The 27004-nt window shown below is 38.1% G+C and overlaps 1 protein-coding gene across 1 annotated transcript in view; it reads right to left on the bottom strand.

The window, feature by feature from the left end:
* Positions 1-2201: 2201 nt before the first annotated feature.
* Positions 2202-27004, bottom strand: part of PON2 (paraoxonase 2) — a 28030-nt gene continuing 3227 nt past the window's right edge. The window contains exons 2-9 of the mRNA XM_072784089.1: positions 20943-21013; positions 14390-14445; positions 9740-9905; positions 9077-9203; positions 7387-7587; positions 4522-4603; positions 3657-3785; positions 2202-3016 (exon numbers count right to left, since the gene is read on the bottom strand). Of these exons, the coding sequence (XP_072640190.1) occupies positions 2858-3016; positions 3657-3785; positions 4522-4603; positions 7387-7587; positions 9077-9203; positions 9740-9905; positions 14390-14445; positions 20943-21013 (991 nt within the window). The 3' untranslated portion in view covers positions 2202-2857. The remainder of the gene's footprint in view (positions 3017-3656; positions 3786-4521; positions 4604-7386; positions 7588-9076; positions 9204-9739; positions 9906-14389; positions 14446-20942; positions 21014-27004) is intronic.

Raw genomic sequence — 27004 nt, 5'->3', positions numbered from 1 at the left:
ATATCATAATGCCTAGCTCAGGGCTGGCTATGGGAAAGCCATTCAACGTCTTTAAATTTTTTTTAAGTGAACTGAAAGTTATTCACTTTGCAATAATAAAAATTAGACAAGGCTTTTTTTCCTCTTCTTGGCCTTCTATTTAATGGAATAAAAATCCTGAAAACCAGGAGAGAAAACTAAGAGAGCTATTGGGGTTCTCTCGACCCTACTCCTTTCACACTCAGAATTCCTTTGGTGGTCACACTCAGAATTCCTTTGGTGGAAAGCCAAGTGAGTAATGACAATTATGAGTAGCCAGAGAGAGGTGGGAGTGGGTGGTATGGTAGTGGTGCTGTTGAATTCTTCATTACTTTGCTGCAGAGACATCCACTTGCCTAGTTACATTGTGATTCTGGGATAGGATTCCATCTGAGCAAATCAAAATGATTTTAGAAAAAGGATCAGCCTTAGAGTAGTTATCATTAATAATTAATCTGTATACAAAATGAGACAGAAATATTGTATTACAGCTTATATTTAACTTTCCTTGTTCCATGTATTAGGAATGTTCACATTTAGCTATTGTAAAAGAAGTGAGGTTTGGTGAAAAACCAAAAGGATATTTGAATAAACCTATTGTCACTGAACATGATGTCAAGTTAAAGAGAATGAACACACTCACACCCCCATGGGACTTGTATCCACCTAGTGGTGACATATCCCAATTGCAGTTTTAGTGCTTTTGAGTGACTTGACTTCATAACCAACCAAACTCTTAATCTCAATATTTGATCACAATGAGATCATCGTTTATAAATGCAGTCTTTGTTATTAGATAAAACAAAATCCTTGACCCATAGAGGCCAAAATCAGAGTTTACTTTAAAAATTCTTTTTGTATTTCTAAGACAAATAATACATGAGCTTATTCAAGTTATATTTACCTTTGTTCAAATAACATTTCTAATAAATACAATAGACAAGTTTATTTTATACCTTCTGTATTCTGCTACTTCTCATGAATGTAAGCTTTTATTTATTTATTTATTTTTTTGGTAAGCTTTTATATAGTTGCTATTATCTAAAAACTAAAATAATGCTTTTTGGTTTTGCATTTCTAGTGAATAATATTTAATCTTGCTTTATTCATCTGTGATTTATATTTTTTCCTATGGATAATGAAAACAGCAAAAAAATGGTCATGATTTTAGCACGAAATAGTTCCAATATACATTAGTAAGATACTATTTTAAAATGTAAATAAAAACATAGGTCAAGTAGACAGTGGCCAAGGTTAAGAACAGTTCTGCTGTCTACATTTAAAAGTCATTAAAAGATTCATTGAGGGATCCCTGGGTGGCGCAGTGGTTTAGCGCCTGTCTTTGGCCCAGGGCGCGATCCTGGAGACCCGGGATCGAATCCCACGTCGGGCTCCCGGTGCATGGAGCCTGCTTCTCCCTCTGCCTGTGTCTCTGCCTCTCTTTCTCTCTCTCTGTGTGACTATCATAAATAAATAAAAAAAAAAAATTAAAAAAAAAAAAGATTCATTGAAAAGCAGAACTCAAACTGATACTTAAAAAAAAAAACAGAAGAAATTATACAATAGGTAAAAGAGCCAATAAGGAGATCCTCATTGATTCCATGGCAGTGGCTTCATGTGGATGACAGTACAGCCTGTGACATTAGAAATAGATGGGGAGCCACCCCTCACTAGATGTGTGACCTTGAATATCTGTGAAATGTTAACAGTTATGTAACACTGATACCTACTTCCTCAGGACTGTAATTAGGACTCAATGAGATAATGAATGTACTATTTTTAGTGCACTATCTGGCAAGTTTAAGTAAATGGCAAATATTTTAATGATAATGATGCTGAAAATGGAAAAAAAAAGTATGAAAGGCGAAGTGCTTTGATAAGTTACAATGGGCAGAAACAAAAGCAAGTCTCTCTCCAGGACTTACGGTGATTTTACAGGGCATTTAATGAATGAAAAGAACTCTCCTGTGGGAGGCAGACACCCTTGGGCCTGACCCTAGCATGGCTAGGATTAACCATTTGGCCCTGGACAGCTGACTTCATCTCTCTCTGATGAAGGTCACAGTGGTTTCAATGGGGAGGTGGCATGACCTGCCAGCAGTGACCGTTTATTTCCTCTCTGTAGGCAAGGTTGGCTGCCATTAAGGAAGAGAGCTGAAGGAACACTCCATACTCATGGAGAATTGGAGTTGCTTTTTTAGTTGATTCTTTGTTCCATTTTATTGAAATAAAGAGCCCATTGACATTCAGCTTTCAGTGAAAGAAACTAACATCACCAAGCCTGCCTATCCCAAGGAAACCCTACAAGGAAGCGGCCACTTTCCCATTCCCCTCCTGAGGACATGCCTTGAGAATAAGGCCACAGGCAAAAATCTGGATTTCAGTTGGCCTTTACTAGAACCCCAACTCATGAAGAGTAAACAAAGATGTAAGTACAAAACATCCAAATGTTATCTATCAGTAGTTCTGAGCAGTCACAGTGGTCGCACCGTTGGAGCTGAGGTTACTCACATTTTAGGGACGCGTAGTTTACCCTGCTTCAGTGGAATGCATGCTCTGGCAGTGGGAAGGCAGAGATGAGGCTTCTTTTGTTCAATGAATCCACTTTACAGGAAGCAGCTGTGTTCTCTCTCCTTCACATTGTTAAAAATTGTCCCCTTTCCTTTTATGTTACAAGTGCTATCAGAACTGAAGGGGCCTTTCCTTGCCGAAATAAGACTAACTATACATGTCAGACATTTCTGGGCCCATTTTGCTGGTTAAATTCCCACAAAATTAGTAATTCATAGAAAATTAAGTGTTAAAAGAAGTTAGCACGCTTGCATGCCAAAAGTACAATTCAAAGTTCACAATACAGGGCTCTGTGATATAAAGTGCCTATGAGCAGCTTCCTATCATATACTGAGGCTACAGAACTTCCCTGGAGAACAGATCCGTTGTTGGCATAAACTGTAGTCACGGTAGGCTTCTCAGATAGAATATTCTGGATGCGGAGAACCTATTCAGGGGATACAAAAGATTAATACAGAACCACCGTACACCCATGTCACTCAATCACCAATAATCCTTGTCTTCCACAATGACACAATGATTAGGAGGACATGCTGTTGAAACACAGCAGTTACCAATCTTTTTAATGTTTAAATGAAAGTACTGTTTTAAGCCTTCAAAGAACGTACTTTCTTAAACCTTCTAGCTACTGCATGCCAACACAGGATTTAGTGTTATTATAGTAATTGAGCATTAATGGAAATACTTCCACACTAATGTGAGTACTTTCACACTACGCTGGCACGAACAGAAGCCATGTCATGTGGTGAGCTGACAATAAGCCAGGTATTTAAAAAAATTGCCAGTATACCACACAAGGGGGGCGCACGTCTTTATAGAAAATGCCTTTTGACTAGTTTCCACCATAATTTAATACATCAAAAGATTATCTTTCTAAAAGTATTTGAATAAGTGAAATTCTGCCAATTATTGGCTTAAAGCACTTACAAAATCACTGCATAAGTTTATTGTATTATTGGTTTAAAATAACTAAAGAACCCATCCCTGTGACAGTTTACTGTATTATTAGTTCAAAAGGACTTGAATAATTAAAGTTGAAAAATTAAGGTTTAAAAAAATATAAAAACCTCGGATGACGGAGGATTGTTCGGGTCATAAATGAAGAGCTTCTGGCCATTAGGATGACAGCCTACCAAGATGTCCCCCGAGGAAGGATCAATAGATAAATTATCCACCAGTGTATCCAACTTAAGTACCTTCCAAATGAAAAAATATCAATATCTAAATGACTTGAGAAACTTGATTAAATAATTTAGGGCTAACCTTTCTTGCCTCTTTACACATGGGAAAATTATACACAGCTCCCTGCTTCCACCCTTTTAACACCAATATTGCTTAAAATAAATTTAATAAACTGGTTTAGAGCCACTTTTCATCTTCCCTGAAATTAAGAAACTTTGGGTGATAATCAATCTTTCTAAAAAATGAACTCCTTTTCCCTTAAAAGATGCACAATGATCAGTTAGCTCAAGGAACTCATTCAAAGCAAAATAGGAAATTCTTAATCAATCTAAAATATGTGTTGTCAAGCAGGAAGAAAATAATAATGGTGTGGAACCCAATTTCTACCTTCATTTATTATTGAAAGAGCTGACAATGTGCATAAATCTTCATTTCAGAATTCATCTATTAGTCTTTTCAATTGTGAAAATTCTTATTGGAATTCATTGGGTGCCATCAGTACTTCATGGAATGGGCTCTAAATCTGATGCAAATATCACTCCCAACCCTCTGCTGCATATAATCAGTCAGTCCTTGTGATTGCTGAGGACAGGAGATTTGGCCTGGTGTACAGAGGTAATATTTAAAAACTCAGAATAGCAACCCTGGCATCATATTCTGTTCTAAGTACTGTCATAATACAGTGTAACTTCATAGTTACAAAGCATGATCGGTTAATGCCTCCTTTATATATGAAAATAAGTATTTTACCTTCAATTGCGTTAAATTCATATTAGGGTGTTTTTCCAAAACGTGGATTTCATGAGCCAGTATATCAGCAACGTAGATGTACCTTCACAGAAAGGACGCACTGGTTAGAGTTCCATGCCAATATAAAGCTTCATTAATACAGTATGGAAGAATAAGTCTTAATAACCTGCCAAGAAGTTAATCAATGATGGGCCCTCAAGGAATCCTTGATAAAGGTCAATTTTTATTTAAAAAGTAAGCTTTCAAAATCTATTCATTGTTGCTACAATCACAGAATTGTTAAATTATTTTTCAAAAGGTTTGTAAGGGGAAAAGTAATATAGAACATTATTTTGAATATAAAGTCTGTGATATTTGCCACTGGAAGAACAAAACCAATGTTTGGCTTCCAGAAAAAAAGCTTTTATATTCCGCGATATAATTTGATTATTTCTAGATATCATTTTCACATAGAAATGTACGGTACAGAATATACTTTATTATTTATTAATAGCCATTCATACTTAATAAAATATTTATTAACATATTGAGAATTTTGAGAGTAAGAGATAAGTATCTATTCAGAACAATCTCTCTACATCTAAGGAGGGTGAATTAATGGACTACTCTATGGTCATTTTACTCATTGAATTGACCGTTCCATGGCAACTGTTCTATTGAGCAATTATCATGTATAAAGCCATGAGCTCGGTATTGTGACACACATAAAGAGGAGTCAGCCTTTTCCCAAAAAGGTTATAGTGTGTTGGGATGATCAGATTGGTTTGTACACACCAAACAAATAATACAGCATGACTGGTATTTCTCGTGGTAGCACGAGAAATATTTCAGGTCTAGAGACTGAGGAAATATCTAACTCCTGAGAACACAGAAGGCTTCACAAAGGAAAGGCATCTGCAGTGGATGTGGAAGGAGAGACTGGATTTGAGGAAATGAGGACAAAGAACCTTCTAGGCAGAAAAAAAAATACACACGCAAGCAAAGGCGCAGGGGCAAGAATGAGAGACGCATATTTGTAAAATAATGAGTTCTTTGTCTAAAGCAGGGAAAGTATGAAAACAGTCAAAAAGGGAGGTTGAAACTGGCCTATTAAAGCAAGTCCAAGCCTTTAGCTTGCCTTGATTTGAGAAGCAATTGGGTCCCGCTGAATTTTTAGAATAACAAAGTGGCATAATAACAAATGGTCAGTTCCATTCAACAAGTACTGAGCATTTGCTTTGCACCTGGCAGTGCTCAGCAGGAGGAGTCAAAGATGAAGCCCACTGAGCCCCCTCTTTCGGAAAGCCTTAAAGGCTCCTGTAATACAGAAGGACAAAACTGGCAACAAGGCAAAAAATGTCAGTGAGCTGAAAACGAGTTGGAAGAAAGTCTATCACACTAGCCAGAGAGGATGAGAACCTAAAGCAGGCAGGCGTCAGGGGGAAAGGAAAGGAGATGAGGGTGGGAGGCAGAAGTCCTGGTGGAAGCAAAACTGCTCGCTTGCTGGTCGGACTGAGAGGGTGACAGAGAAGGAGTTAGAGCTGAATCCTCTCTCATCATTATTATTTGCAGCTTGGGTGCTGGAAAGTTTGAATTTCATAATTGAAAGATGAGAGTTGGGGAGAAAAACAGATTTGGCAGGAGAGTTACAGACAATTTAAATGATTCTACATCCATTTTCTGTAATCAACAAGTAAGAAGAAATTGTGTCATGAAAAAAGACATTTAGTTGTCAAGGAATGCCACATTTATTTTGTGTTACATCTGTAGGAGTTTAAATTGTTCAGCATGCTAAGGTAGTACAAGGGGAAGTTAATAAAATTTAACATCCCTTCTATATGTTACAGTTGGACGTATAGAAACAGGGAGATCATTTGGGAGGGGGGCAATTTGGCAATATCTATTAAAGTTAACATTTAAAGAGGTCATTCTGGGGCACCTGGGTGGCTCGGTTGGTTAAGCATTTGCCTCTGACTCAGGTCATAATAGGGTCCTGGGATCCAGCCCCACAACCAGTTCTCTGCTCAGCAGGGAGTCTGCTTTTCTCTCTCGTTCTCTCTCTCTCCCCTCTTCCTATCACTCCTGTTCTTTCTCTCTCTCTCAAATAAATAAAAAAAAATTTAAAAATAAATAAAGGAGGTCATTCTTTGAGTAAGTGGTTTTATTTTGAGGGTTTTTACCTACAGAAATACTCGTACAAATGGGCAGAGGAAGAGTTCATAGTACTTTTAGCTAGTGCCCAGCTGGCATCTGAACCCAGGTCTCCTTGTATCATCTCCAAACATGAAGATGGATTATGCTGCAATGCTCCCTTAAGGAGCTGTTATTTAAAAACATCTGAAGAAGCTTCAGTGGTAACTGACAAATACATTTTTTATTAAAAAAAAATACAAAAAAAGACCTATGTATCCATTAACAGAGAACTGGGTTAAATAACTTTAGGATCATCCCTATAATGGAATAATATGCAGCCGATAAAACAAAGATATATTCATTTAAAAGGAAGCACCTATCTCATGCTTTAATATGTATCTGTAAATATGATCCCACTTCATAAAAATTTACATTTACAAAATTAAATTCTATAATGATATATAGCAAAATTTAGATATTGTAAGTAAATATATAATATATATGCTTTAAGTGCATATTATGTATTACATATTAACATAAATTTAATACTATTTAATACAAATATATAAATATATACAGTATATTATATATGAGCTATATATCATATATATATATACATATATATATGGTATATGTCAGAGACCAAAAAAATATCAAGGAAGCTTTTTACATTGGAAAAAAAAAAGCAAAGTGAAGAATTTGACCCAGCACACTACTAAGGAGAAATGAAGATACTCTTATAAGGAGTCATACTTTTTATCAGGTGAAATATTGATCCCATTTGCTGCATCAAATCCTTCTGCTACCACTTTAACTTCATCTGGACTGTAGTAAACAACATTTGCCCAGTGTAAGTTCAAGTATGTTTCCAAATACTTTAAGAAAGGATCAGAGAAATAGTGGTCATTGGTGGCATAGAAATGTGCTGGTCCAACAGCTATGATATCATTCACACTGAAAGAGAGAAAAATAACACATGAGAGAAAATAAAAAGCCAGTTGGTCTCCATATTAAAGATTAAGTCTCTGGAAGGCATACACAATATGGGCTTTACATTTTTGGTCACAGATTTCCCAGGAACAGCTCAGCTAAAACTCACATGGCTATATTCATATGGATTCTACTATAATATCATTTTTCAGAGAACAATTTTGTATGATAACAGGTAATTTGAAGACAGGTCATTTAGCAATTATGGCAGGACTATTACAAAAGAAAAAAGAACCTAGTGCCAACAGGGTATGTTTTTTGACAGCAAGAAATGCAGGGTTTAGCAACAATATGAAAGGATATAGCTCTCTATAGTATAAAGCTGGAGAGAGCCTCACTGGCTGCTGAGCTGGTTAGGCCGTCAATAACATTTACCTAGCTTTCATTTACTCAGTTGCTGGATTTTCTTGAGTTCCTTTGCTTAGTTATTAGTCAAACTAAGGTTGACTGTTCAATTTCTACCTGACTCACAAAGCCGACCTGCCGAGAATGAACGGGCACTCAATAAACACTTGCAGAGAGATGGATGATGATATTGCCATAGCACAATGCTGCAGGTGAGAGATTTATATGCTAAAAACAATTACATTTTTAAAACCAGTTAGGCAAGGGCGTTATTAAATTTAAATTCCAATTACCCTATGCAAAAATTTCTGAAAGAACTGCTTTCTTTTTTGTTAAATGAGAAACAGAGCTACAGGGGAGGTGAGTCCCCTCTTTCTGAAACAGCACCATGATGCAGAGGCTGCCTGGACAGTATTTATGCTCCTATTTATTATGAAGTGCATTTTTTGGAAGAATGATTAGAAGTTACATGCATAAGCTCTAGCTAAGGATGGAGAAATTAAAAATGCTCATCAAGTTCAAACTTAAAAGAAGCAGTAGGCTAACACAAGCAAAGCTGGGGAGATACACATGACTCTCTTTTCGCCACATTACCAACCGGCTGTGTGTTCTGGAAGTAGGAGTGACCCACTTCCAGTCTGCATCCCTGCAATTCTGTGCAGCCATCAGCCTCCAGCTACTACTACCCCTGTGGAAGCACTTTGTGTTAGTACCAGACAAAACACAGACTTCATTTAAGCAGGCTACTCTTCCTTGCCAGGACAAGTATTATTGTTTGGGTGATGAGTCATCTGAGATGGAAGGTGACAGCAGGAAAAACAGTGAGGTTTGTCTTTGACTCCCAACATGGTTCTGAAGAGCAGCTCCCCTGTAATCCTGTGTTTTATCATTTCTCAAGGGAGTCCTTACAGAACACTGATTATTAGAAGTGACATGGACTTTCCGTGCTCTACAAGGAAATCACACACACACACACACACACGCACATGTACTTATGTATGTGTATGCATACATGTATTTTCGCTCTTATCAAGGCTGAAAGGACCATCATGGGGAATACATGGAAAAGCCAGACATAAACTGGAGAATGAACAAAAGGGCTAAGTACCTTGGAAGAAGTTCATGTTTGATTGTTTTTAGATGCAGAAGAGAATTTTCTTCTTCTTCAAATTTAAAAATTTCCACTGTATTCTTGAATTCTGGATGGTTTACAACAAAGAGATAAACTGTGTCGTCTAAAGAATTGAAAGAACAGAGTTAATTTACAAGACAGAACCATAGGACCTCTGGGCAGACACTGACATTTAAATACCACAGGCGGGGAAAGGTTGAATGTATAAGCCATTAGAGGACCTAACAGATCATTCTTCTTCCCAGGCTCTCCCATCACTGTCTGGCTGGTGTTATTTCTGATCATTGGTCCCCTGACCTTTAAGAAAGAGTGTTTCCCACTCCATATACCGAATTCATGAATAATCTGTTTATAGTTTAATTCAGAAATATAGCTCTTTTTTAATGCAATAATCATAGATATATGAAAAAGGTTATGAAATCTAAACATTCTCCCAGATGTTATCTGATAGAAATTCCGAACATAGCCTAAGATGCTGCTAGCTGGAGAGGTAAATGATCAATTTATCTGTATGAAGAATAACAAAATAATTCATGAGTTAATTGTTCTTTTCTTACTATAGATATGATCCAAATCTATTTTCCAGTTATTTGCAAACCATGATAAGTTTCTCAGTGTGGGGAGCTCATCAGCTCTTACCGCTGTCTATGAAGGTGCTGATACCATGTGGATTGAACGAAGCCAAATTGAACCCACGGCTGATTCTTAATTCCAGTGCCCTCGGGTTTTCCTTTTTTAGATCCATCATTAATATCCCTCCAGGCTTATCTGGGGAAAAGCTGTGGAGTCCTGGACATTTTAAACCCTTTTTAAAACAGAGGAAAAAGTTAAGTAGAGAAGCTTAAGGGTGTTTATGGGCTAAAATAAACATATATGGCAGTATAAATAAATGATAGAAACTTTGGTTAAAGGTGTTTTCACTATAGCTACAAACAGCAAGAAAGCAGAGAGAGGAGACAATAGAAAAAAATAGGAACTGGGGGCCAGCAAGTTGCAAGATTAACAAGAACTGATTTTTCGGAGTTGAGGCACAAGACTCGGGGTGCAGTCTCTTAAGGGGATACCCAAAAGGTTGGTGGACTGGGATATACCAGGCAGACTTGAGAGGCATGGGGACAGAAGTGAAAATTTACAAATGGGCTGTTAACCCTCACGCCCTCAGCCTGCCCTTTGCTCCTACAGAGCCCAAAGTCTTGGTGAATGATGCCAGTCAACACTCGCCTCCTTGTCTCACACCCCAGATCCAATCCGCCAGCAAATCTTGTTGACTTTGCCTTAAAACATCTCTTCATAAGGATATGAACCTTTCTCACCACTTTGTCCATGACTGCCCTGCCCCAAACCACCAGCCCAATTATGGCAACAGCCTCACAACTAACTGCCCTTTTTCATTTTTTCTGGCCTTTCCCTATGGAAGGTTGGTTTCCCACCAGCATCCAAATGATGTCACGCCTCTGATCAAAACTTCAGCTCACTTAAATTACAAAGTAGAAGTTCTTCCGATTGACCAAAGGACCTGTGTGATCTGCCCTGCTCAGCCTCCTGCCCCTTCACCTCCTCAAACACTCCAGGTCTCTGCCCTCATCTCCTATTGGCACACAGTTTCCTTGATGATCTTCAAACAAACCAGCACATTCTCACTTCAGGGCCCTTATACATACTGTTCCCTCTGCCTAGGAATGCTCCCTCCATCACTTCCCCATCCCTGCAAGATCTAGGGCTCCTCGATGTTTTATATCTAAGTCAAATGTCACTTATCACCACTTGGCACAGATACATATTAGACATACATAAATGGCAGCCTGACCATACCCTCAACACAGCTGTCCCTCTCTACTGCCCCACTTTCCTATATTTCTCAAGTGCTGCTGTCATCTGATACAGATTCATCCTTTCCCCATTGTAACATGAGTCAGAACTTTGTCTCATTTATTCACTGCTAGATCCCAGGGCCTGGAGCAGTGCCTGGCATAAAGTTCATTCTTTTCTGACTAATTGCAAAGATCACCTTTATCATGTGCAAGATCCCTGTCTGTATACTGATCTGTTTGGGGACTTAGGCCTATTCCTATACCAATATACCACTCTTTAACTACTATAGCTTTATTTTTATACATAGCCAATATATTTATGGCGTGTCCCCATTCCTACACCTCATTGTTTTATTTTCACAAAACAGTCTTAAATATTTCTGCTTATTTCTCTGTATGAATTTTGAAAATAAAGTTGTTATGAATGGAACATTATTATTTTTATTTTTATTACTATTACATTTTCTATTTGGCTTTTCCCTGTGTGTGGGAAAGCCAGTGAGTTTTTCTATGTTCATTCTAAACCCAACCATTTCACTGAACTCTCCCCTCAGGTCGAATAGTCTATTAGTTGAATATTGGATTGTTTAAAAGGCAGGTAATAATGATGTCTGAAAATTATGGCAGTTTTTTACTTTTTTTCTACCTCATATTTCCTTTTCTTGTTTTATTGGGTTATTAAGAGCTCTAGTAGATTACTGATAGTTATAATATTTAGGGGCATTTTCTTCATTTTCTAAACATTTATAGAAAGGTGGCTAATGTTTTACCACTAAGAATGAAGTCTGCTGTAAGTTTCAGAGCAATTATCTTCTATTTCTTGTTTTCTTGGAACTTTCAATCAGGAATGAAATGTTGAATTTTATTTAATATTTTCTGAGAACTCACTGAAAATATCTGGGTCTTTTCTCTTTTAAATCTTTTAATAAATATTTTATGCAAATCTAAAAGAATATACAAAACTTAAGTATCACTGTATGCACAAAATTTAACATAACAGAAATTCTCTCCAATTTAAAAAATCCACCAAAATGATAAAACTTCAAGGCTGATAGGCTCAGTGCGGAATAAACTGGAATTACACTATTGCCATATGGCAGTGCCATTTCAGTGGCTAATAATCTCTATTTTGTATCACTATCCCATAAACAAGAGCATGATTTCAATGCACAGAAAGCTCTACCAGAGATGATGATAACTATTCATGTTGATTTTATTTTTTTAAATTTTTATTTATTTATGATAGTCACAGAGAGAGAGACAGAGAGAGAGAGAGAGAGAGAGAGAGAGGCAGAGACATAGGCAGAGGGAGAAGCAGGCTCCATGCACCGGGAGCCCGACGTGGGATTCGATCCCGGGTCTCCAGGATCGCGCCCTGCACCAAAGGCAGGCACCAAACCACTGCGCCACCCAGGGATCCCTCATGTTGATTTTAATACTCAGTATCATTTAGATCTGTTTTTTCTCTTTTTAAAAGTTTTATTTATTTTTACTTGCAGCAAAATACACATAACAAAATTTTATCATCTTCACCATTTTAAGTGTACAGTTCAGCAGTGTTAAGTACACTCACATTGTCATTTAAATCTTTCTTATATCCCATTCTGGGTCATCCAGTTCTTCATTAAGTGTGATGTTGGTTTTGGGGTGACCCTCAAACCCATAACAATGGAACAGGATGGGTTGGATGGGCTAACTAACAAGCTTGGAAGAGGAAGAGACAGTTGCCATAAGGTAGGTATACATTCCTTGTTTAGAAAGGAGTGCATTCTGGGAAACAGTAGAGACAAAGCTGAGTAATTTAAAAAACAGCAGTAAAGTGGGATTGTTTCTAAATTTGAAAAAAAGAAAGGACAGTCATATAACCAAGGAAGGACAAAAAAGCTGAAGAAATTCCATTGAGACGGCTATAAGATCACTGTGGCTGTTGTAAGCCCATCAGTGAAAATGACTATAGATTTATGTGCTTGGAGACCTCACTTCTCCTCATTCAGATTTATTCCTATGGGGTTTGAATCTTGAAAAAGTTGAGTTCTGGATTACAAAAATCTCTGAGAGGGCAGCCCAGGTGGCTCAGTGGTTTAGCGCTGCCTTCAGCCCAGGGTGTGGGCTGAGATCGAGTCCCACATCAGGATCCCTGCATGGAGCCTGCTTCTCCCTCTGCCTGTGTCTCTGCCTCTCTCTCTCTGTGTCCCTCATGAATAAATAAATAAAATCTTTAAAAAATATATCTGAAAATACCTCCTTCCCCCCAAAAAAAAAGCAAGTGCTTTTTATATTCCTCAGGATTTTTGTGTCTCTAGTTATGAATAATTTTGACAAGGAGTTCCAATGTTTTCTCGTAAGCTTATATACATGTGTAAACGTGTACTTCCCAACACATATTTCTAGTAGAATACATTACAGAGTTCTCCTAGAAGTATCATTTTAATCATTTTGTGTAGGTGATTACATAAAACTTGTCTTTTGAAGCTGTATTTTAAAAATGTAATATAAATATTAGTGTTCTTGCCAAAGCCCAAACGTTTCCTTTTTTTCCTCAACGGTAACAATTAGCTGTTCAGTCTTCCACCTAAACACTATCAGGAACCTGATGAGCACCTTAACCCTCAATCCCCTCTAAACTCAGTTCTCTTTCCTTTCCCTTGTGTCTGACAACTGTTTTATGAGGGCTGTGACTCTTCCGAAGCATCTCCACGCTTTTCACATCTGAGTCTGAGAGCCTGAAAATAATGGATGCTAAGAGGGAACAGAATTGTCACAGGCTGCTTTCCTCAAGAAAAACCGGACCCATGACAATACCAAGGACACTCACAGGGGCCCAAGCCAAAGAAGAAAAGTGGTCAGAACTTCCTCATCGCCCACTTACAGAGTTTTCCAATTAGGTGGCTACTGGTGTAGGCCAGCACACAGGCTGATCAATTTTACAGTCTTTCTAATGTATGCCCAGGGAAGTGGTTATTTTTCAGCTTCTCAGAATTAAGGCAAAGTGAAGAGTATAAATAAACTCAGCTGATGACTTTCACAAGAGGCTATTCAGAGGAAAAAGGAAGAGAGAAAAAGCCTTGGTCTGGGAAAGTTGATATTTTGTTTGAAAATAAACAAGAACAAGAAAATGAGATTAAAATTGAGTATCTAATGGAAAGAAAGATAGATGTTGGATTTGAAAAAGTGGAATCTCCACTACCACACCCAAAGTATGCTTTTTAATAAGAAACTTTTGGAACAGAGACTACATTGGAACGTTTTAGTGCAGTGTGGACACAAAGAGCAATTAGTCAAGTGGCAAAGACTATTTCATCTCTACATTTAGATAAGCTGTAGGACATTTTCCAAAATCTTGTTCAAACTGTATTTTTTTTTTCTAGAACATATATTTGAAAGTGAGGAATTTTACAAACAAGCTACTGCTCTGCAGGCCTCATCCAACTTCCCTGGACCTCCTCCACTGAGACCAGGGAAGCAAGGAGATACTCACCACACTAAAGAAAGCCAGGCCATTGGGAAGTATATCAATATCATCCGCACCGGCTTCTGTAAGTTCAAGAAATAGATAAATGTCATGTTCAAATTCCATTATTTGTTAGATGGAGCATAACTGGGACTTAGTTTACTTTATCAGTGCCTGTATTTTTAGGAATGGCTCTAAGTTTTTCCAAGGAACCAACCACTCTCTTTAATACCCGTCAGTCTAAATCCCTTCCTGTAGTGCACCTCTGACTTTAAATGTTAGATATTTTATGTTTACTCAAATCAAAGTCAAGTAATCACCACATTTCCAGCTATAATACAGAAAAAGTTGACATCTGTACACTCTTACGATAAACATCCAGATGTCTGTACAAAAGTAATTGACATCAGGGGAATATTACTTTCAGAGAGAAGGGCTCATAGTCATTTAACCATGCAAATATCCTTGTCCCTTTCTCTGCTCATTCAATCTGAAGCAAACTCAGACATTTCTCTCATTAACAGAGATAAAACACCTGGGATTATATATTCCCTCTTTAAAAAACAGTGTCTGCTTGTTCTCATAAGTGAAGAAAGCTTCCCATTTAATCTTTAAATTTAGGCTTTAAACTACAGAAAACAACCAGTAAAAGAAAATTAATGAAAAATACCATCCACCTAAGCCAGCTGAATCTTCTAACGCTTGTCTCTGAGCAGGCTACAATTACTATTGATTGTTTATTGATTGTCTGCAGTACACTCCACACAGCACAGCAAATAATTAGACATAAGACCTTCCCAGTGGTCTCACTGTGTAAATTCTGCAGACAGATAATAGACCCAAACACAAGAAAAGAGGAATAAAAATGGCTCAGATTAAGCCAAATCATGACACATTCTTTGAGTCCACAAAATCCAATCTTCCCCTTTAAGACCTCTCCAAAGGCTTTCTCCAAGATTATTTCTAGGTTGTCAAAAACAAACAGCATCTATGCAGCCATTTTGGTTTTGATTCATGAGTTTGCATTTGGCCGGTTGCCTCCAGTGTTGTTGGCTCTATCATAGTGGAGAAAAGCACAAGAAATTATAAATGCCAAGAACTCTGCTTTGTAAAGACAATTGCAATCATGAATGCCCTCATGCCTGTTCCTTGGCAAGATGATATGCTTAAGCAAGGCATAATGGAGGAGTTCTGAAACTGGGTCTGTGAATTCCTAAGGAGCCACAAATGGGTTTTAGAGTCTAGGAACTTGTTGCAATTCTGTAAATGCGAAATGTCATCTGTATGCTCAGCTGAGAAATTTTCTATTAAAAGGATCCTTGGCTTTCAGTAGGTTTAAAAAATGGCCAGTAAAAGCACAAAAAAGTTTTAAGAATCACTAGTCTCTGGTCCCGTGGTGGTTCTCAAATGGTAATGAGCAGGGACCAGGGGAACTTAACACATATGTGCATATGCAACCACAAACATACAAACGCACACACTCACAAATACACGTCACTCCAAGTTTTGCTTTCTGGAACCATTTAGTAGGAAGTCAATTAAATAAAATGTGTTGCTCCTGAAAAATTACTTAAAACATTTTAATTCCAGTGTGTACATGTTTATACACATAGAGCAAGAAAAGATATACAGAAGCAGATTAACAATGTTTCTTTGGGTGGTAGGATTATGAGTGATTTTCATTTTCTTCTTTATATTTTTGTTTAAAGTTTTCTACAAGTAGGGATCCCTGGGTGGCGCAGCGGTTTGGCGCCTGCCTTTGGCCCAGGGCGCGATCCTGGAGACCCGGGATCGAATCCCACATCAGGCTCCCGGTGCATGGAGCCTGCTTCTCCCTCTGCCTATGTCTCTGCCTCTCTCTCTTTCTCTCTCTGTGACTATCATAAATAAATAAAAAAAAAATTAAAAAAAAAAGTTTTCTACAAGTAATAGTATTGTTCTAGTAATCAGGAAAAGAACAATGTTTTTAAAAGATATTTTCATTTCAACCACATTGTAACCTTTCTGTTTAACCCCATTGCTTAATTCCAAGAAAACAAAGTCTTATCTGTAGTTTTGTTTAGTATATTTTCCAGAATCTACCCCCACCCCATCTTAATTTTATATCTATTACTACAACAGAATTTCATCATTTTGGGATGCCTGGGTGGCTCAGCAGTTGAGTGTCTGCCTTCGGCTCAGGGAGTGATCCTGGGTCCAGGGATTGAGTCCTGCATCTGGCTCCCTGTGAGGAGCCTGCTTCTCCCTCTGCCTATGTCTCTGCTTCTCTCTCTGTGTCTCTCATGAACGAATGAATGAATAAATAAGTAAATAAAATATTTTTAAAAAGAATTGTATCATTTCATATCACCTCTTTAGTGTGATTACTGCAAGAGTAGTCAATGCTGGAGAAATTTTTTCTGCTCTAATTAGTAACAGGAGTAGTACTAGTAGTAACCGGAATAGCTAGTAAGATACAGTGTTTACCAAGGGCCAGGCTCATTGTTAAGCACTTTACATACATTATTTCACATAGTTTCTAACAGCCTAAGAAGCAAGATTATTATCTCTTATTTTAGACTTAAGAATACAGAGCCTTTGAATGGGGAGGCAAATTGCTCAAGGTCACAGACTGGGGACCTGAGACTCACATCCTTTTGTTCTAACTTAAAAGCACACAGAAAAAAAGACAACCTAGCATCAAATGAATTCTTACAGTCAGAACCATCTCCTGGTTCCTCTCTAAAGACACTTTACTTTGTAAATTTGACTGTGGTCAATTCCATAGGTTGGCTTTCCCCCACAAAAGTTTGGCTTCCATTCCTCCTACCAAGATCTTCACCAATCCATATTCTGTGCTTTTCTTTAACAGCCTCTCTCAAAACCCTCTTGCGCTAGTAAGTCTTCTAGCTTAGTACATCTGATTTTAAAACTTTTTTCTTACTTCCTTTGGTAATGATTTGTGTCAGAGATGGCCAACTGCTTCCCAGTATGCATACTCCCCTTCTACCTTTTCAGCTATAGGCACATGTCAACACAGCTCTGGACATATCCTACCCCTCCTTGCAATAGTTGTGGCCATTTGCCTCCATTCAGATTAATGGGATGTAAGAGCACAATATGCATGCAATTTCTGGGTAAAATAGACTAAGCATAATATCCAAGTCTATGTTCTTTCTATTCTTTCCTGCTGGAAAGTGGCAATCAACGGAATTCTAGGCTTGGACCAAGAAAGAAACAGTATGTTGAAGACAGTTGTGTTGCTTCATCAGTCTTTGTCCCAGATTGGCCACATGGAACGCAGTCATCTTATCACCGTAGGCCATTTGCTTATTTCTGGACTGCCAAGTAAAAGAAAATAAATTTCTCTCTCCTCTAGGTGTAACAGCAAATCAGCCCTTGCCATTCCCAATAGAGTATCTAATATGTAATGTACCTATTATTCTCCACCTTTTTGGCTCACTGGTGAAGTATGTGTGTTAACCACTCTGGGAGGAGATACTATATTGGAAAGAGAATTTGCAGAAGGTACTAAGCCCTTTTGAGCCTTGGGTCCTTATCTGTCATAAAAAGAAAAGAAAAAAAGAAATCTAAATCTCACAGTAGCATATATTTTATTTTCCTTTCATAGGTAGACTGTAAAGCAACTGATCACAAGGGCTGTAAACTTTAATGCTTTTTTTTTTTTTAATCTCCCGAGTAGCAGTTTTTGTAAAGGTCTTGATTGCCAAGTGTATAAAACAGCTAATTAACTCAAAAGAGACAATCCATTCAAAATTTTATTTTAGTCCAGAACTCTGAATGCATGCATTTGCAAAGACATTTAGGAAATGTTTTAAGCTTTTAAGCTTCAAACAGACTTAACTAGCTCCTGTCATTATAATTTTTATTATTTAGATGCTGACATTAGGCCAAATCTTGGGTAAAAGCTTGGTTTCTGTCTGTAAGATACAATGGGAAGGAATACAAAAAAAAAAAAAGGACAGTGAGCCTACTTTGTGACTCACAAAAAGCACATATCCTGTATGACATGTGGTAGATAACTATTTATTAAAAACAGAAAGACATGAGATGATATGTATAAAGCACCCAAGAATTGCAAAGAGTTCATTTCTAATCATGTAGCATTAGTGTGTATATGTGTGTGTGTGTGTGTGGTGTGAGTATGGGTGTTGATGGGGATGGAAGGGTAGGGAAAAGAGGTCTTACCTCTTGGAGGGATAGCTGGCCTCAAGGGCATGACTACTACTGTTTCCAAAGTGCAAACAAAAAAGAGAACCCTTCTTCTCTGTCGCCTACCATAAGAAGTTGCTTTTTCCTGTATGGGAATGTATATGCCCAGCACACTGTTATTCCTTATAATGCAAAAGACCACCAAATAAGTGATTGTTATTAAAAATATAAAAACACATGCTATTATTAACCATTATGCATCACTAACATAGCATTCAACAAATGTTCATAGAGTGTGTGCTAACCACAGAGCAAAAACAAAAACAAAAAAAAAAAAAGGAAAAAAGGCACAATTCTAATTAGACCTAAAAATGTATCCCAAATGTGCTTCTAATCACTCATCGTCTTCGCTCTGTTGCCTTTTGAAGTGCCTCAGAGGCATTAAACACTTCACAAGAAGGGCCATAGGTGACATATTTCCTCATTCTTTCCAATTCCAGACAGCAGCTCACACACATCACAACATAAAGGTCACAAACACAGACAGACGCCTGTTCAGAATACAAATGTCTTTGGGCTTGTTTTTCTCCGAGGAGCCCTCCATCCCAGTGAGTTGTAACAGCAATACACTTGGCGGTTCATCCTGTAATGTGTCTGGCTGTGCCCTATTGTCTACTCTGAGACTTCAATTCACAGAAGGTGGGCTCCACGGGGCCAAGGGCTGTTTAATAATTTGACAATTATTAACTCAGTAGCAAAAGTAACCTTCGAGATCACTGACTCAACCTCCCAACCTTGTACAACATCCCTCACAGACGCCATCTGGCTTTTGCTTTGTGGCCAGTTTTGAGAGGGCTCTTCACGATTGCAATCAGAAGGCAGGATAGAGTGGCAGAGTTTCTTCGGACTCCAGACAACCTTATTTCTAGAACAGTCTGCCTTATCCAGCACAGATCTAGACAGTCTGGTATTTGATACTGAGTTTGTATCCTCCTGCTAAGTGTGTGGGCCACAGTAACAAAGAGAAGAAGCTTCAGGAGAAAGAAGTCAAGGAATCTAGGCCTAGGGAGATAGCACTGGGAAAAAGTATCAAAGTAACAATAGAAAATAGTAGACAGGGCACATAAAAAACAGATGTTTAAAGAAGAGGCAAGAAACAGAACCAAAAAGAAAGTTTGAAGAAGAGAAGGCTGCTCTGAAAACTGATAGGTTTCATGAAAATGAAGCCTTCTTGCATGTGATCCAGCAGAGGATCACTAGTTTGTTTTTGCTCAAAGAGCATTTTAAGCCCTGTCTGTGGTAAATATGCTTATAAATATGAGCTACTGAGTTTATTAGCATTGCCAATTCCAGGGCAACGTAACAATGGTTAAAATTTTTAATATTTTTAAATATTTATTTATTTATTTATTTATTTTAGAGAGAGGGAGGAAGAGTGTATCCACGGGTGCACGCACTTGCGCACATGCTCACACACACACACACACACACACACACACACACGTGAGTGGGGAGAGAGGGATAGATAATCCCAAGCAAGCTCCACACTCAGAGTGGAGCCCAGTTTGGGGTTTGATCCCTCAACCCTGAGATCATGACCTGAGATGAAACTAAGAGTTGGACCCCCAACCAACTGAACCACTCAGGCGGCCCAACTATCAAAACTTTAAACAGATATGCTAACTGAACGACAATCTCACTATTAAGAATTCACCTAAAGATATACAAGAGCTCTATGTACAATGATGGTCACTGATTTGTTTGTAGTTGCAAAAAAACTACAACCATCCGAATGTACATTAGGAGGGAAATGATTAAATAAATCCTGGTACCTGCAAACATTAAAAAGATTGAGGTAGACCTACATGTGTTGATGTGGGGAGCTGTTGACACTGCATTTGGAATAAGCAGGTTGTAGAATATAATCTTACAGTAAGATGCCATTTGGGAAAAATATGTATGTGTGCATATGTGTGCTTGCCTTTGAGCTGGAAAGAAAAACTTTATCTCTAGAGTTATTTCTATAGGGATGGAGATTTTTGTTGACAGATTTTTATTTTCCATTTTGTTACTTCTCTTCCTTCTCACACCTTCACTAGCTGACTGCTACGTTGTCAGAGCACCGCTTCCAGGGGCCACACAGTGAAGATACAGACTTTATAAAACTGGTTCAGAAATGTCACTAAACAAGCAAGAAATCAAACAATAAACATAAGATTACACAAATAATTAACAAATTGCAGCGAGAGTGAGAAAGAGAAGAAATACAGGTGCATGAGATCAAAAAAAGATTGAGGAGGTTTTTGTTGATTTAATGTGATTTTTCCTCTGATAAACACTAGTGGCATGCCAAAATACTGTTAATGAGTTTTTTTGTGTTGGTGGCCAAACGATGTAGGGTGTATAGCCAGCATTTTCTCCTACTTACCGATTCCTTTAATGAGGTGGCAGTTTGGAAGGTCTACAGATTCTACTTCTCTGGAGGCTTTAAGTCGATTCCTGTTTAAAAAAAAAAAAAAATCTATCTGTTTATGTATTCCTTGCTTTGTTGCAGACAGGGTTTAAAGAGGCTTACAGCAATACATAAAACACAGCATAAATCTAAAGCAGATAAAAGAGAAGATAGAAAAACAAGGGTAGGAACATAAAATCGCACCAGAAATGAAGTTAAAATAAAAATGTATATCACAAAGTTCTATATGTGAATGTGGGTCATAAAAGAAAGCCAATAACTCAACAAATAAAACTGGTAATGCAAGTTCCAATGCAAATACAAACACGGCACCACCAGGTCACATTTCTCACGGCTCTGGTGTTACGGGAAGAGCTCCAGATGTAGAACCAGAAGCCCTGTCTCCCTCCCTCCCAAGGGCCCAAAGGAGCCAAAAAACGCCCAGGCCCTCTGCAAAATGACACAGTGCCTGACAGGAGGCCGAGAGAGGATGTGGGTTCAGAGCCAGGCACACAGAAGATACCCCACAAACAGCCATTAAGAAATACATGGAGGAGGACCCGCCCCCATCACAACATTTATTGGGTGAGAACTTTGGAGAACACCAACTACTGCAACAAAAGTACATGCTGTTGTTTCACAAAGAGTAAAAGTGCAGAAATAATGAGGAGATGGTGAACTGTAATACAATATCTTCCTCACCCCCGGACCCGGAAGAGGACCACAAAGCAGTCTGGCCAAACGCATCTGGGAACTCTTCTTTAGAAGCCACATGTTGTAGGCCTTCCCTTCTCGTCCCTAGCTGTCTCTCACCTTCTCTTTCTGTTCTCTACAGTCATTAATAATCATAATGCTCACAGACTAGTTTACATTTTTTCAAAGTGAGTCACACATACCACACATTTAAGAGATAAAACTGACAATTTGCCGCTTGTCCCTCTCCTTTTCATATCACTGACAGCGTCTGACTTCTAGACACAGAATTTGGGGAAGGTTACCAGTCTCAGGAATGTGGAAGAAGGCGGAGGCCTACCTAACCCAGAATTATGAACAGGTGGTAGCGACTATATATTTTGGCAACTCATATCTCGTATATAAAGTCTGTATATAAAGTCTCTAACTAAAATGTTCATCAGTGTGTTACTTCAAATCGTATAATTCAAATAGTGTCAAAATTTCTCGAAACAATATAGCAATAAGGCAACAAAATAAAAATTAAAGTGAATAAAATAAATATGTAAAATATACAGGCAGAATAAAAATTAAAAATAAGTCTTTAAAAGTAAAGCAATAAAAAAAGACCATAAATCTCACATTTACAAGTCCCAGGAGTGATTTAAAGGGGGGGGGGGGGAGGAGAGAAATATGTATATTTCGCCTAATGTGGTAGGTTGAATGACTTCATTTAATTGTAAAAACAACCCTAAGTACGTACCACTGTCCCTGCTTTTCGGATGAGGAAAGTGACTCAGAGGTGAAGGGACTTTGCTGAGGTCTGGCACCTGCTGGGAAAAACCTTCCAGAAGCAGTGCTCTAACCCACTCTGGTATTTTTCTCAAAAAGAGTGAAGAGATCCGTGTGTCTGTCTTAACAGCAAAGCTACCTGATGTGACTCTCTATGGGCTTCAGTCTTCTTTATGCATAAAATAAGGATGAGGCTAGTTGACCTCCCAGGTTCAGTGGACACTGCACGACTCCAGAATAGAGATATGTCAGTAGGTTCCAGCTATGGTTTCATCAAGTTTCTGTTATCATGCATTGGTTTGGGTGTCACTTTCATACAACCTACTATTATGCCCATTTAACGATATAAAAATAGATAATGAGAATTGTCATCTACCATTTTCAAAGATAAATTATATGGATAAAATAAAATTCAGATGTGTTTAAATGGTTTAATATGGGTTATTTTTTAGAGTCAACTTAGAGCTGCATAAATGACTGATAATTACACACTGCTAATAGGGCAATCTTCATCAACTAGTTAAGTTGTACAATATCATCTCTAAATACACAGACTGCTGACTATTCAAACTAGAATTACACATGGGCTGTGCATAAATTCTGGTTAACCAGGTCATTTTTTCTTTCTTTCTTTTATAATAAAAGAAAGATGGGATTTTGCTTCCAACCTTTGTGACCCATCGAGACTTTCAAATTCATTCAGTGGAAAACTGCTAGGCTTTTTACCTGGTAGAAGTACCAGTTCCCTACTCATTACTGAACTTCTGTATTCCAGGGTGGTAGGCCCTATTAGCTGACAAACCTAAAGCCATTCTCACTTCCTTTCTTCCTTGCTCCTTTCCATTGCAGAGAGAGACAAGCCAAATATTTGCTTTCCCAGCCTCCTTTATATTTAGGGGCAATCCTATGACTTGGGCTTTGGAGAAAGATTTTTGTTCCTGATAAAAAAAAAAGGCAGATACAAGAAGAGCGCTAACTGGAGTCACCCCTTCTCTCTTCATGATGTGACCACACATGCCGTGCTCAGGACTGTAACAACCATTCAGCAGCCTTAACATGACAAGATTGAAGACAGAAAGCCAAAAGTGAAGGATTGAAGGACAAAACTATAAGAACCTAATTTTTTGATATGATCATGGGCTTAAGGGACAAGGTGTAGAATGACTCTCCCACAAAGTTTTTATCATGTGAGAAAAATAAGCCTTATATTTGTATATGTTATAATTAATTGAAGTATAATTGAGGTATGTTACTTGAGGCTGAAAGCACTCTTAACTGTTAATAGAATTAAGAAGTTTGGGGGAATATACAAGAGAAAGCTACACAAACCTCTTTGGGCTAGTACATCAATAAGCCTAAATGCTAGTTAATTCAGGCCAAATTAAAAATAAATAAGTAAATGGTACAAACACAAATAAGTGACATTTTGGCACAGCCTACTTGCTCCCTAGCACTTATGTCCATAGCCTGCTTATGAATGTACTAGGTCAGAGACAGCTGTCTGCTGTCATGCAGACATTGCTAATCAATCCCAGCATTCTTTCCCTTTAATCCATAGCCATCCTCACACACAACATTCCAGGCAACCACTACTGCTCTGGGTTCCCTTTGCTTTTCTCACTTTCCTCTTCTTTTTCATTAAAAGTTGGTTATTTTCCTTTGAGTCATAACTATGTGATGGGTATAATACAACAAAGCAAATACATTGTGTCCCTGGGGCACCTGGGTGGCTCAGGGGTTGAACGTCTGCCTTCGGCTCAGGGTGTGATTCCAGGGTCCTGGTATGGAGTCTCACATCTGGTCCCTGCATGGAGCCTGCTTCTCCCTCTGCCTATGTCTCTGCCTCTCTCTGTGTGTCTATCATGAACAAATAAATAAAATCTTTTAAAAAAATAACACTGTCTTCCTTCAACTGAGCCAGCAATCATTTCCCCAATGACATCCACCAGACACATGTACATCAAGTTTCCTCATCTTGGGGTCCAGTGACCTCCAAAGAGTCCATGGGTAAAATTCAGGGATCCATGAACATGGATGGGGGAAAAATACATCTTTATTTAAACCTTCTGAAATTAAGCATTTCCTTTGATGATGAGTGCAGGCAAGAAACCACAGAACTTTCTATTAGCAGTATCTGTGTCCCTCTGTCAAAACGGAAATCGCAGATACTGTTATATCACATTTCAGTTGTGGTAAGTATCTCAAAATATCATTTATACTCACCACTACTTCAAAATATCTATAGCTACATATTTAACGACCTTTATATCTATTTAAGGCTTTAATTAAGAAGCCTATGTTATTATATCATACATTAGATTTTAAAAATAAGTTGGTAATGGTATTAAAGTATATAAATTAGTATTAACTCAAATAGTATTTAATTTTGTTTTGGAATCCTGTGTATTTTATTTTATGCACTTAAAAATATGATGTTGACCAAGGGTCCATCAACTGATCAATAGATAAAGAACATGTGGTATATATATAACATAGAACAGCATTCAGCCATAAAAAAGAATGAAATCTTGCCATTTGCAATGACATAGATGGAGCTAGAGGGTACTATGCTAAGTGAAATAAGTCAGAGAAAGACAAATACCATATGACTTCACTCATATGTGGAGTTTAAGGAAAAAAAAAAAAAACAAATGAGCAAAGGAGGGAGAAAGAGGGAGGAAGAGAGAGAAATAAAAAATAAAATGTTAATTATAGAGAACAAACTGATGGTTACCAGAGGGAGGTTGGGGGGAGGGGGATGAGATAGGTGATGGGGATTAAGGAGGGCACTTATCGTGAAGAGTACAGGGTGATATATGGAAGTGCTGAATCACTATATTGTACACCTGAGCCTAATATAACATTGTATGTTAACAAACGGAATTAAAATAAAAACAAAACAAAACAAAAACAAACGAGGAGCACCACATGTACACACAAAAAAATTTTAAATAAAATAAAAGCATAATGCTAAGAAGCCAAGGCTTTAACAGACTACCAAACAGATCTATGTCACAAAAGTCTAAGGGCCCCTGTTTGCACATTGTCATTACAGGTAACTTTCACTGAACACTTACTATATATTTGGTGTTGTTTTAGCACTTTACAAGAATGAACTCTTTTATTTTTCATGGCCCCACTATGGAGTGTGTAGTATTAATATTCTCATCCTACAGGTTAGGACACTGAGGTACAGAAAGGTGAAATAAAAAGCCAAGAACCCAGGTAAACAATGGAGCTAAGAAATGAATTCAGGCTATCTAGCCACAAGCATGAACCTTTAGCCAATAGTCATGACCATGAAATCAATTTCTATTTTTTAAATGTTTTTTTTAAAAAGATTTTATTTATTTATTTATTTATTTGAGAGAGTGAGAGCAAGAGCAGAGGGAGGGGCCAGAGGAAGAGGGAGAAACAGATTCTCTGCTGAACAGAGAGCCCTTTGTGGGGCTCGATCACAGGACCCTGGGTTCATGACCTGAGCTGAAGGCAGGTGCCCAGCCAACTGAGCCACCAAGGTGCCCCTCAATTTCCATTTCTTTTACTCAGGAGACAGCATTATCCATACAGAGTGGGAGGAGAGGGGCAATTAGTTATTATGTTACCTCATCTTCAGCAAACTAGGAACACAGTGTTACTACCTGGCATGGCTTTGTTCCATATTTCATGGCCTTTGAATTTACAAACTACTTGTGGGGCTTTATCTTTTAAGTACAGACTTAAATATAGGCAAACGGGGGCTTTATCTTTTATATACAGACTTGTAAAACCCATTGGAATTCACCCCTTGGGCCCCTGTAATGCTTTTAGTACTTAGTAGCTAAGAATTTGTGAGTAAGCATCTTAGGCTGGAAGTAATTTGCTCCAAAGGCAGGAAAGCTAAGAGGCAGTGGGGACATTGGGGCATCCAGAAGACCTGGTTTGGAGTATAGGTTCAGCACTAATTACCTGCTGAAATAACTAGTTGACCTCCTCCAGCCTCAGTTTTAACATGTCTAATACAGAAAGGAAGACAGTATTTGCAGAATGAAGGCATAAATGTAAAAGGCTTTCTTTCAAAATGTCAGTACATGTATGGATATTTTGGCTTAGGGACACCTGGGTGGTTTAAGCACCTCACTCCTGATTTTGGCTCAGGTCATGGCATCCATTGTGGGATGGAGCCCCACATGGGGTTCCACACTCAGCAAGAAGTCTGCTTGAGATTCTCTCTCTCTCCCTCTGCATCTCCCCCTTGCTCTCTCTCTCTCAATAAGTAAAAAAAAAAAAAAAATATTTAAATGTACATTTTGGCTTAATATTAAAGAACGTTTGACACTTTTGACACAATGATCAGCACACAGTAGTCACACAATACACGGTAGGGAAGATGGTAGTTAAAAAATAAAGCCTGACCTTGCAGAAGTGTTCAAAAGCAGTCTGGACGGCTTTTTGGTGTAACTGTCATAAAATCTATCACGCAAAAGGCAGAATGTTCAGATGCCTGTTTAGGGATTCCTGCTCATGCATGGGTCTCTGATGTACTCAAGTCTCATGATTCATCCAAGGGTGTGTACTTTGCAACAGGTAGCAAC

The sequence above is a fragment of the Canis lupus genome, chromosome 18 (genome assembly GCF_048164855.1).
Source record: "Canis lupus baileyi chromosome 18, mCanLup2.hap1, whole genome shotgun sequence".
In the NCBI taxonomy this organism is placed as follows: domain Eukaryota; kingdom Metazoa; phylum Chordata; class Mammalia; order Carnivora; family Canidae; genus Canis; species Canis lupus.
The sequence above is the reverse complement of the archived record's forward strand: the minus strand, read 5'-3'. Positions and strand labels throughout refer to the sequence as shown.